Source organism: Diabrotica virgifera, chromosome 4, assembly GCF_917563875.1.
Source record: "Diabrotica virgifera virgifera chromosome 4, PGI_DIABVI_V3a".
Taxonomy (NCBI): Eukaryota; Metazoa; Arthropoda; class Insecta; order Coleoptera; family Chrysomelidae; genus Diabrotica; species Diabrotica virgifera.
The window spans coordinates 99,868,967-99,881,311 of record NC_065446.1 but is presented as its reverse complement, the minus strand read 5'-3'; the positions used below and the strand labels follow the sequence as shown (position 1 = coordinate 99,881,311).

At 35.1% G+C, this 12,345-nt stretch overlaps 1 protein-coding gene across 1 annotated transcript; it reads left to right on the top strand.

The window, feature by feature from the left end:
- Nucleotides 1-6,122: 6,122 nt before the first annotated feature.
- Nucleotides 6,123-7,430, top strand: LOC126883618 (uncharacterized). The gene has a single exon (XM_050649271.1). The coding sequence runs from the start codon at nucleotides 6,123-6,125 to the stop codon at nucleotides 7,428-7,430; it is 1,308 nt and encodes a 435-aa protein (XP_050505228.1).
- Nucleotides 7,431-12,345: the final 4,915 nt, after the last annotated feature.

Sequence of the window (12,345 nt, the reverse complement as noted above, 5' to 3'; positions counted from 1 at the left end):
TTATTATTTTTAATTTTTTTAGGAAGGTTTACATCATTTATATGTAAGGAGCTAATTTGTTTAAAAATTCTTCAGTCCAATTATCTTTCTTTACTTGATTCTTTGGGAGATTATAAGTTTTTTTGATTTTTTAAATTTCTTTCCAAATTTCTTGGACTGGAGTATTTTTATTTAATTTACTACAAAATTCTCGCCAAGAAGCTTTTTTACTTTTCAATATTGTTTTTTCTTAATTGCCTCTGCTTTTTGATATTTTATATAATTTTCATATGTACTATTTCGTTTAAATTCTAAAAAAGCTTCTTGTTGAAGTTTTATAGTTTGTGCACATTCTAGGTTCCACCATTTTTTATTAAATTTACTATTGATCGTAATTTTTTTTCTTAGGTATTGATAATTCACAAGCATCATTCATTATATTAATTAATGTATTATATAAATATATAATTAATATTATCATCCGTATTTATATCTTTAATTTCAGTAGTTTCAAGAATAGAAGAAAATAACGACCAATCTGCTCTGTTCACGTTCCATCGGGTTCTCTCATTAACTATTGCTATATTATCAAGATCGCTTTCAGTTATTATAGGAAAATGGTCAGAACCTAGAGATACATTTTTTACGTTCCAATCAAAACAAGAAGATATGTCGCTGGAAGTTATAGTTATGTCCACAGCTGATTTATTTCTAGTGTGTAACCCAGATATTATAGTTTCGGCCCCATTATTTAAAAAACATAACCCACAGTCTTCTATTGCTGTTAAGAGATTGAGCCCAGCCCTATCATTCTGATCACAACCCCATGCATTATGATGACAATTAAAGTCTCCTCGTTCACGTTCCATCGGGTTCTCTCATTAACTATTGTTATATTATCAAGATCGCTTTCAATTATTATAGGAAAATGGTCAGAACCTAGAGATACATTTTTTACGTTCCAATCAAAACCAGAAGATATGTCGCTGGAAGTTATAGTTATGTCCACAGCTGATTTATTTCTAGTGTGTAACCCAGATATTATAGTTTCGGCCCCATTATTTAAAAAACATAACCCACAGTCTTCTATTGCTGTTAAGAGATTGAGCCCAGCCCTATCATTCTGATCACAACCCCATGCATTATGATGACAATTAAAGTCTCCTGCAACCAAAAATGATGTGCTTAAACTCTTAAAAAAATCCATTCGCTCTCTGATACATTTAAATTGGGTTTTGCATACACTGAATATATATTAAGCACTTTATTTGATTTTAATTTGACTGGTATTGACATACTCATAACCTGATGGATTTTATGAGGATTGGGATGTCCTGTAAACTGAGTATAATTTTTTGTTAAAATAGCTAAACCTCCATAACCGTCCCCGCGATCTCTCCGAAATATATATTATTATAACCACTGAAATTAATATTATTTTTTTTTAACCACGTTTAACCAAAATGACATTTATTGTGTATAATGGACCTAGCGTTCCACTGTACAATTTTGAACTTATTCATTGTCTGCGAGAATACGACTTAAATTATTTTTAAAATCGTCAAACATTTTTATATTGTCCAAAGTAATTGAGTTATTCCTCAATACAGTTTTAAAAGTGCTTATAATCATATCACAAACAGAGTTTATTTTAGAGTTATTTGAACTTAAGCTAATTGTTGGTTGGGAATAGTTGGGAATATTTCTATAATTTTGATATACCGGTTGACTACTAGTTGACGGAGATGAAAGAATCTCCTTATGCTCGTCAGAATATCCTGAACGGGGATAATTAGGATAACTTTCTAGATTTTTTCTACGTTTAACTGGTACTGAGTAATGAGTGCTTTTATTTACATTCTTTGTCACCGTTGCGTAACTGTGATCAAATTTTTTATTAGCCTCACTATAGGATAAATTTTCTGTGGCCATATATGTTTTGGTTTGTTTATGACGATGAAATTCTTCACAATTTTTCCTATCTGTTGCATCATGATTTCCTTTGCATAAAATGCATGATATCAGCTGAGAATTACAAGAATTTGTTTCGTGCTCATTGCCGCATTTCCCGCAGCGAATTTTACCCCTACATTGAAAATTTACGTGGCCGTACATCATGCACTGTCTGCATTGAATTACCCTTGGAACATATATGTCTACATCGTAGATAATTTTTTCTATTACTACCTGTTTAGGAATCATCTGTCCCTTAAAAGTAACAATAACTGCCGTTTTAGGATGCAACTCACCATTTATCTTCCGTTTTATTCTTCTTACTTCATAAATTTTAAAGCTTTTTCCATATTTAGGTTTAATTATGTTTAATAAATCATCGTCTTCGATATCTTTGTCAATACTTTTTATTACACCTTTTTTGTATGTAAAGAAAGTGGGTATATAAGCCTCGTAATTTTTTTCCTCAAATACTTTAGATTCAACTAATTTATTGGCACTACAATATGAATTTAATTCGACTTTAACCTTATTTTTACCAGTTACAGAAATATTTAGAATGTTATCCTTAATATCCGGTTCTGCCTGTAAAATCACCCTAGCTGTAGAAGTTTTGTGATACGTACCAATGTTCATATCTCGACTTTGCACAAACACAAAATATGGACCTCGATCCGTTGAACTATATTTATTTTTTTGATTTATTATTTTTTCAATACCACCTGTTTCGTCGCTTTTTCCATTTCCGCTACATTCCATATCCACTTCACTTATGACAATAGTTTTCCCCCTATCAGGGGGGTAACATTTCCCATCCGAATCACCATTCGTCGCAATCGAAAAAACTATAAACAAAACTTAATTACCGTTCTCGCACTGATAAGACCTACACTCGATCGATGCTTAAAACGGACTGTGTGTGTTGTATTTTCATTTAAATTTGAATTAACTTATTTACACGAGGAAGGCAAATAGTCCCAACTCTAGTTATTTTGCCTTTTATCGCGATAGAAAAGAGGTTTGCTTTAATGAGTGCAAAAACTGGAGCCTAGTAGTGTTCGTCAAAAGTAAGAGAAGCTAGTGCCTCTACAATCAATGGCTCGCAAGTTGTTCTACAATCAACAGCTCGTAAGTTGCCACTCAACCAACGGCTCGCTAGTTTGCCGGTGTAACAGCCTAGCTTGTAAGGCTTTTTTTGTGTACGGACTTATTGCAGTGGTAAATGCAGGTGAGGGCCCTCTTGAAGACCAAATGCAGGGATTGAATTGGTAAGTGGACCTCTTTGCGCCTCATTTAATTCATCATTTTATTCCTTTTTTGCTCATGTTTAAGTTTTTTTATTGAACCGGTGTCAAAACTCCTTTAGAAAACAAAGAATCAGCCCCTATTTGAGATCGTAACATCAAAGATCGCACATTTTGGTCACTTCGAACGTGGATATTGTGTTTTGATAGTCGGTTTTTTAAAGAATTTAAACTTTATTGCTTTTATAATTAATTGTTCAATTATTGTTGGGGTGGCTTGTTTTTCCTCGCTTGTATACAAAATTGCTTGTTAACAATTAATTTTGAATAAGATAATAAAATTTGCATTTTGAAGTAACGCCCATAGTAACGTGAAATTCTTCACAATTTTTCCTATCTGTTGCATCATGATTTCCTTTGCATAAAATGCATGATATCAGCTGAGAATTACAAGAATTTGTTTCGTGCTCATTGCCGCATTTCCCGCAGCGAATTTTACCCCTACATTGAAAATTTACGTGGCCGTACATCATGCACTGTCTGCATTGAATTACCCTTGGAACATATATGTCTACATCGTAGATAATTTTTTCTATTACTACCTGTTTAGGAATCATCTGTCCCTTAAAAGTAACAATAACTGCCGTTTTAGGATGCAACTCACCATTTATCTTCCGTTTTATTCTTCTTACTTCATAAATTTTAAAGCTTTTTCCATATTTAGGTTTAATTATGTTTAATAAATCATCGTCTTCGATATCTTTGTCAATACTTTTTATTACACCTTTTTTGTATGTAAAGAAAGTGGGTATATAAGCCTCGTAATTTTTTTCCTCAAATACTTTAGATTCAACTAATTTATTGGCACTACAATATGAATTTAATTCGACTTTAACCTTATTTTTACCAGTTACAGAAATATTTAGAATGTTATCCTTAATATCCGGTTCTGCCTGTAAAATCACCCTAGCTGTAGAAGTTTTGTGATACTTACCAATGTTCATATCTCGACTTTGCACAAACACAAAATATGGACCTCGATCCGTTGAACTATATTTATTTTTTTGATTTATTATTTTTTCAATACCACCTGTTTCGTCGCTTTTTCCATTTCCGCTACATTCCATATCCACTTCACTTATGACAATAGTTTTCCCCCTATCAGGGGGGTAACATTTCCCATCCGAATCACCATTCGTCGCAATCGAAAAAACTATAAACAAAACTTAATTACCGTTCTCGCACTGATAAGACCTACACTCGATCGATGCTTAAAACGGACTGTGTGTGTTGTATTTTCATTTAAATTTGAATTAACTTATTTACACGAGGAAGGCAAATAGTCCCAACTCTAGTTATTTTGCCTTTTATCGCGATAGAAAAGAGGTTTGCTTTAATGAGTGCAAAAACTGGAGCCTAGTAGTGTTCGTCAAAAGTAAGAGAAGCTAGTGCCTCTACAATCAATGGCTCGCAAGTTGTTCTACAATCAACAGCTCGTAAGTTGCCACTCAACCAACGGCTCGCTAGTTTGCCGGTGTAACAGCCTAGCTTGTAAGGCTTTTTTTGTGTACGGACTTATTGCAGTGGTAAATGCAGGTGAGGGCCCTCTTGAAGACCAAATGCAGGGATTGAATTGGTAAGTGGACCTCTTTGCGCCTCATTTAATTCATCATTTTATTCCTTTTTTGCTCATGTTTAAGTTTTTTTATTGAACCGGTGTCAAAACTCCTTTAGAAAACAAAGAATCAGCCCCTATTTGAGATCGTAACATCAAAGATCGCACATTTTGGTCACTTCGAACGTGGATATTGTGTTTTGATAGTCGGTTTTTTAAAGAATTTAAACTTTATTGCTTTTATAATTAATTGTTCAATTATTGTTGGGGTGGCTTGTTTTTCCTCGCTTGTATACAAAATTGCTTGTTAACAATTAATTTTGAATAAGATAATAAAATTTGCATTTTGAAATAACGCACAAAAAACATTGCGTACAGTTTTTGCTTCTTTTCTTTTCTAGCAGGTAATGTCAATTGGTTGACCTTGAATGGTTTTCAGGTATTCAATACACAGAATTTTGTGAGTTTTCAAATTTTAAAGTCCTCGCCTTTACGGCAGCTTGATAAGGATTCTTGTTTTTTGATAAATTTATTAAGTTTAATTGTTTAGGTCATTAAACTTGTAAAATATTAGCTATTTGAATTTATTTATAGTTAAAATTGCGTTCTCTTTATGCCAGTGGCAGCTTGACCAGGGGATCGTTGATTATTTGTATTTTTAATTTTATCGTTGATTACGTTAAATAAATTTTTATTCTTTTTTCTCCATAATGGCTGATAAATTGAAAAAATATACGTTTCAAAGGAGAATGGCAATGAACGATTTAGAAACGTTATTGCGTTTATCCAATTCTTCTCTTACAGAGGTTCATAAGCAGTCGCTTTTTCGTGTTCGGTACTCAGAGTTAGACGATGTTTTGGAGAGTTTTAATAAAAATCATCAAAACATCGTTACAAATCTTTTGAACTCTGAACCTAGGGATGCTCAATTAGATTCTGAGGACATTATTCGTTCCCAATTTTTGAATGATTATTATCAGATCAAGGCTAATTTCGCGGATCTCTTTGAAAATGATGATAATAGTCAAAAAAATGAGCAAAATATCGCCGCTTCGAATGCAGTAAAACCTCCTAGTAATGTTCGCTTGCCGTAGTTAGAATTAGTTAAATTTTCCGGTGATTTTACGTCAGCAATTACTTTTTTTGACTTGTTCGATGCGCTTGTGCACCGTAGACCTAACGTTGATGATACGGAAAAATTAACGTAGTGGATTCAAAGTTTAGAAGGGCCTCCTTTAAGGTTAGCTAAATCCTTGCCTTTAGCTAGAGAAAATTATGTTAGGATTTATGATAAATTAAAAAATAGGTATTTAAATAAACGTTTGCGTGCAATGGCACATCGGTGCAAAATTGAAGAAGCTCCCGCAACTATGTTTAGGAATTCTGATAGTTATAGTAATTTAATTGATACCTTTTTGGAAAATTTATCAGCTTTAGAAAATTTGGGTTATAAAATTTCGGATTTTGTGTTAGCTTACAAAATTCTCACCAAGCTTGACGAGGAGACTCACCAACGTTTTGAATTATTACATGGGTCTAGTGAAATGCCTACGTTTATTCAATTATCTGATTTCCTAGAAAGTCAATGCATTTCGTTTGACTCATCCTTGTTGTCGCCTTGTTCTCCCAAGGATTCTAATAGAAAAAATAAATCGCCTTCTAAACACAATGCAAATAAAAATGGTTCTAAAGTCAATAATCGCTATAGTTTTTTTTCGAAGCCTAATGCGACGACTTGTTTGTTATGTTCTGCCGATCACCATTTAAAAGATTGTTCTTTATTTTTAAATAAATCTCCTTATGAACGGTACAACGCTTGTAAGAGAATGCGTCTTTGTTTTAAATGTTTAGAAAAACACGATTCTCGTAGTTGTAGTGTCACCTCTCGTTGTGGTCATTGTAATTCATCCCACCATAGTCTTTTACATTTTAAAAGTTCTGAAATTGCCACTCACGGCGCTACTTTTGTTGCTGCCGCTCCGACTACTGCTTCTTCTGATGCTCAGGTTAATACTGGAACATTGAGCTCACACGCTGCATCATTAGGTAGTATTGCCTCAAAAAACTCGAGCGTTTTGTTAGCTACTGCTGTGGTAGAAATTATGGATGGTTGTGGATTGTATCAACCTGTTCGAGCTTTAATTGATGGGGGCAGCATGACCTCTTTTGTATCTCAGTCTTGTATTCGTCAGTTAGGTATTAGACATTCTTCTGCTACCTTATCGGTACAAGGTATTGGTGCTATAAAAAGTACAGTGGTTGGTCGAGTTGATCTTCAGATAAAACCTGTGGATAGAGTGGATCCTATTTTTAATTGTGAGGCGTTTGTGTTGCCAAAAATTTGTGAGGACCTACCCGTTGTCAGTTTGGATGGTGAGCATTGGTCTTATATTGCTAATTTAAAGTTGGCAGATCCTCTGTTTCATCTATCTGGTAAGGTGGACTTATTGCTTGGAGCTGATATCTTTTCTCAGTTATTATTAGAAGGTAAAGTTCAAACTCCTAGAGGTATGCCTGATGCTCTTAATACCGTTTTTGGCTATGTCCTTATGGGTCCCTGTAGTTCGGTTGCTATGACATCTGCCACCTCGTTGTTTTGTCACGTGTGGATCAAATGGTTTCGTTGGAGGAGTCTGTAAAGCAGTTTTGGAGTTTAGAAACTGTTCCTGAAGTAGAATGTTCAGCTCCTGAAGATATTCTTTGTGAGAAAAATTTTGTTGAGAATGTTTGTCGAGACGGCTCTGGTCGTTATACCGTTGCTCTACCTTTCAGGGAATTATCTCCTATTTTTCCAGGAATGTTTGAGTTAGCTGTAAATCGTTTTCTTTCCTTAGAAAAAAGGCTTTTGAAAAATCCTAGTGTTTATCAGGAATATTGTACCTTTATGAAAGATTATTTGGATTTGCATCATATGGAGCTTGTGTCAGAAACTTCTCGTCCATTATCTTGTTACTATATTCCTCACCATGCTGTATTAAAACCTGATAGTTTGACTACCAAGTTGCGAGTTGTATTTAATGCTTCTGCTCGAATTGGAAATCAGAATTCTCTTAATCAGTGCTTGTTTACTGGAAAGAAACTACAACAAGATATTTTAACTATTTTATTGGGTTTTCGACTTCATAAATATGTCTTATCCACAGATATTAAGCAGATGTATAGGCAGATACGACTTGAGAAAAGTCATTGTGATTATCAGAGGATTGTTTTTAGATTCTCTCCTAATGAAGAGTTACAGGAATTTCGGTTATTAACAGTTACTTATGGTGTATCATCAGCTCCTTTTCTTGCTTTAAGGACTTTGTTGCAGCTGAGTGAAGATGAAGGTAGAGAGTTTCCCCTTGCCGCTGAAGTTTTGCGTACGAGTACTTATGTTGACGATATAGTTTGTGGTGGTGATACCTTAGAAATTGCGCTAGATCTTCGGAATGAGTTGATATCCTTGTTATCTCGAGGTCAGTTTGAATTGCGTAAGTGGTCGAGCAATGATATGCGATTATTAGAAGGTTTACCGGAGTCGCATATTGGTAAGAAACCTATTTCTTTTGATGATACTAGTTGTTCGTCACCTCTAAAAATCCTTGGACTTGTATGGAATGCACAGTTGGATTGTTTTTCTTTTGAAGTGACCGCTCTGGACAAATCTTGTACTAAGAGAAGTATGTTGTCTGAATTGGCCCGAGTGTTTGATCCTGTAGGGTTTCTAGCTCCCATGACTTTGTTCACGAAGCACCTTATCCAACGTTTATGGTTGTCCGGAATCGACTGGGATGACTCTCCTCCAGACTCAATTTGTAAAGTTTGGAACCAGTATAAGGAACAACTGTTATCCCTTGCACAGCTTGAAATACCTAGGTGCATGTTCGTGTCCAGGTATATTTGTTGTGAGGTACATGGGTTTTGTGACAGTAGTGAAAAGGGTTATGCCGCTGTTATTTATTTCCGTTTTGTTCTACCAGATGGTCAGGTTTGTGTCTTTTTTGTTTGCGCGAAGTCAAAAGTGGCTCCCGTAAGAACTGTAAGCATTCCACGTTTGGAGCTGTCCGCTGCAGTTCTACTATCTAAACTCATGCAGTTTGTAGTCAGAGTATTAGATCCTAAACTTAAAATCGCAAAATTTGTAGCTTGGTCCGATTCTCAGGTAGCTCTAAGTTGGATAAAATCCTCTCCTCATCGTTGGAAAACTTTTGTTTCTAACCGGGTTTCATATATACAGGAACGCCTTTCTCCTAATAGTTGGTTTTATGTTCCTTCTGCTCAGAATCCCGCTGATTTGGCTTCCAGAGGTGTTTTACCTGCTCTAATGTTGGAGCAATCTCATTGGTTTGCAGGTCCTGAGTTTTTGTATAACACCGATCCCATTCCAGACGCTTCCTGTTGCTTTTCTGAGTGTGCTGAAATGCTTGATGAGGAGCGTACGGTAACTTTGGCTTGTGTTAATGATGATAATCTTCTTGAGAATCTATTGAATGACATTTCCGATTTCTCGTTTATACGACGACCTATAGCTTGGATCTTGAGGTTTGCTTGGAATTCAAAATTCCCCAATGATAAGAGAGAAGGTCCCTTAAGTTCAAAGGAACTTTATACGTCGTTGATTATGCTAGTTAAATATACTCAACATCGATATTTTGAAAGGGAGTTCGAGGGAAATGTTTTTTCCAAACCTTTGCGAAAGTTGTCCTGCTTTATCGATGATCAAGGAGTATTACGGGTTGGCAGTCGTCTTAGATATTTGTCTGTTTCGATTGATAAGAAATTTCCTTACATCCTACCTCGCGAAAGTCCATTAACTTATTTGCTGATTGATTATTACCATAAACGATACTGTCATGCTGGCCTGCGTACAGTTAGTTTTTTGCTTGCCCAGTCATTTTGGATTTTGTCTCCTAAGCGTGCTATACGCTCGGTTTTGTCAAAATGTATACAGTGTTGGAGGCCCAATCCTAGAAATTACCAACCTCCAATGGGTAACTTACCCCTAGTTAGAATTTCCCAGGTTAAACCCTTCCTGAATTCAGGTATGGATTTTGGTGGACCGTTTTATGTTGTGATGAATCGCTATCGAGGAGCTAAATCTTGTAAGGTGTATCTTTGCCTCTTTGTTTGCATGGCCACCAAAGCTCTTCATTTAGAGTTAGCTAGTGATTTATCGAGTGAGACTTTTCTCTCTGCTTTGCAGCGTTTCATAGCTCGTCGTGGTAGGGTTGATAATTTATATTCTGATCGTGGCAGTAATTTTGTTGGCGCTGCTAAATACCTTAACCTCATGAAAAATGCTGCTTCAAATGAAAATATTTCCTTCCATTTTAATGCTGCATCTGCTGCCCACTTTGGCGGTTTATGGGAGGCGGGAATAAAGTCAGTAAAGACGCACCTAGCTCGCGTTATAGGCGATCAGATCTTGTCATATGAGGAACTAAACACGGTCGTAATTCAGATTGAATCGTATCTTAATTCTAGGCCCTTGACCCCTATAAGTTCTGATCCTAATGATTTGTCAGTTCTAACGCCGGGTCATTTTTTAAATCTAGAACCTCTTTCGGCTGTGTTTGAACCTCTTGATGGAGCGTATATTCCTGCATCTCATTTGATGAGATGGAAGTTAATAAATCAAATGCATAAAACTTTTTGGGAACGCTGGAGCAAAGAATATTTGCATACTTTGCATCAGCGCAGTAAATGGACTTCATCCGATAATTTAAAACCTATCGAACTAGGAACGATGGTCCTTATAAAGGATGATAATATCCCTCCGTCGCAATGGCGTTTGGGACGAATATCCCAAGTATTTCCGGGACAGGATAAAATTATAAGAGTTGCGGATGTTAAGACCACAAAAGGAATTCTTCGACGCCCCCTGGTCAAGCTGTGTCCTCTGCCTATCTAAATAATTCCTTAGTTTTTTTGTTGATCTTGTTATTAGTATGATATTGTTTAATTTTTTTTTGGGATTTATTCCAAAGTGCCATGATTTAAGTTATTTTTTTTTGTTTATTAGCTTGTATTTGTCGTATTTTCATTTAAATTTGAATTAACTTATTTACACGAGGAAGGCAAATAGTCCCAACTCTAGTTATTTTGCCTTTTATCGCGATAGAAAAGAGGTTTGCTTTAATGAGTGCAAAAACTGGAGCCTAGTAGTGTTCGTCAAAAGTAAGAGAAGCTAGTGCCTCTACAATCAATGGCTCGCAAGTTGTTCTACAATCAACAGCTCGTAAGTTGCCACTCAACCAACGGCTCGCTAGTTTGCCGGTGTAACAGCCTAGCTTGTAAGGCTTTTTTTGTGTACGGACTTGGTGCAGTGGTAAATGCAGGTGAGGGCCCTCTTGAAGACCAAATGCAGGGATTGAATTGGTAAGTGGACCTCTTTGCGCCTCATTTAATTCATCATTTTATTCCTTTTTTGCTCATGTTTAAGTTTTTTTATTGAACCGGTGTCAAAACTCCTTTAGAAAACAAAGAATCAGCCCCTATTTGAGATCGTAACATCAAAGATCGCACAGTGTGTTTTACTTCAAATTTAGCAAATATTATGGAAACATCTTTTAAAATAAAACTATAATTTTATTTTCCAACAAAATGAAATACATTTTCGCGCCAGGTAATATTCATATTAGCTGTTTTGTAGCTGGAATATTGTATGCGCCACTCATTTTTACGGCGTTTAGCGGTTTTTTATTCTTGTCTAAAAATTAAAGTACGATAATGGTACTTTTCAATAGTGATATAAAATACAGGGTGTTCCATTTAAATTTACTGAGAAAATAATGTACTTGCGTTTTGACTCACCCTGTATTTGATATAAATAAAATTAGCAATATCAATTATTTTTGAAAATTTTGACAATACATAAAAAAATATGGCATCAATAAACCATTGCTGTTGTGGTAATTCTTATTTATACAGGTAGTCGAACTTGTTACGATTTTCATATAAAATTGGTTATAACTTTGTAAATACCCTGTATAATATAACAAACCTTTATATTTTTGCGATTGAAAATTTAACAAGATTTCGAATATCAAATAAAATATTGGGTGTTCCATTTAAAAAAACATAAGTTTGGTTTGCCACTTATGTTTTACTTATGGTTTATCGAACATCCTAATTTTGTAACGTGAAGCTCAAAGTTGGCTACAATTTTTGTTAATAACTTTTATTGCTATCTATTACTAAAGCGGATCTATTGAGCCCCACTAATCAATCACTCTGTATACTATTTAACCTAGATCGTCTATATCGTATGCTACAATAATCGTCTGCAAATGATATTGTATATAAAATTGGCTCGTCGTCTTCCAAAGGTGTGCCCATATTTGGGCATGTCCTTTTCCAAGATAGTGTTCTTTCCAATTATATTTTGAACAATTTTGGTCACAGACATCTTTGTTTTAGTCCTTTTGATATCTCAAATTCTGGTGTTATTAGATTTCCCATTCTGACAAAATCAACCAGATCTTTGAGAGTATACGCTCTGAGCTTCGCTGGTGTCGCTCCTAGCGGATTACTAATGCAACTTTCACCGGTAATTTTTAAATTTATTATTTATTT

Coding starts and splice junctions, on each gene's coding strand:
- LOC126883618 (XM_050649271.1), top strand. CDS start 6,123: ATGGCACATCGGTGCAAAATTGAAGAAGCTCCCGCAACTATGTTTAGG.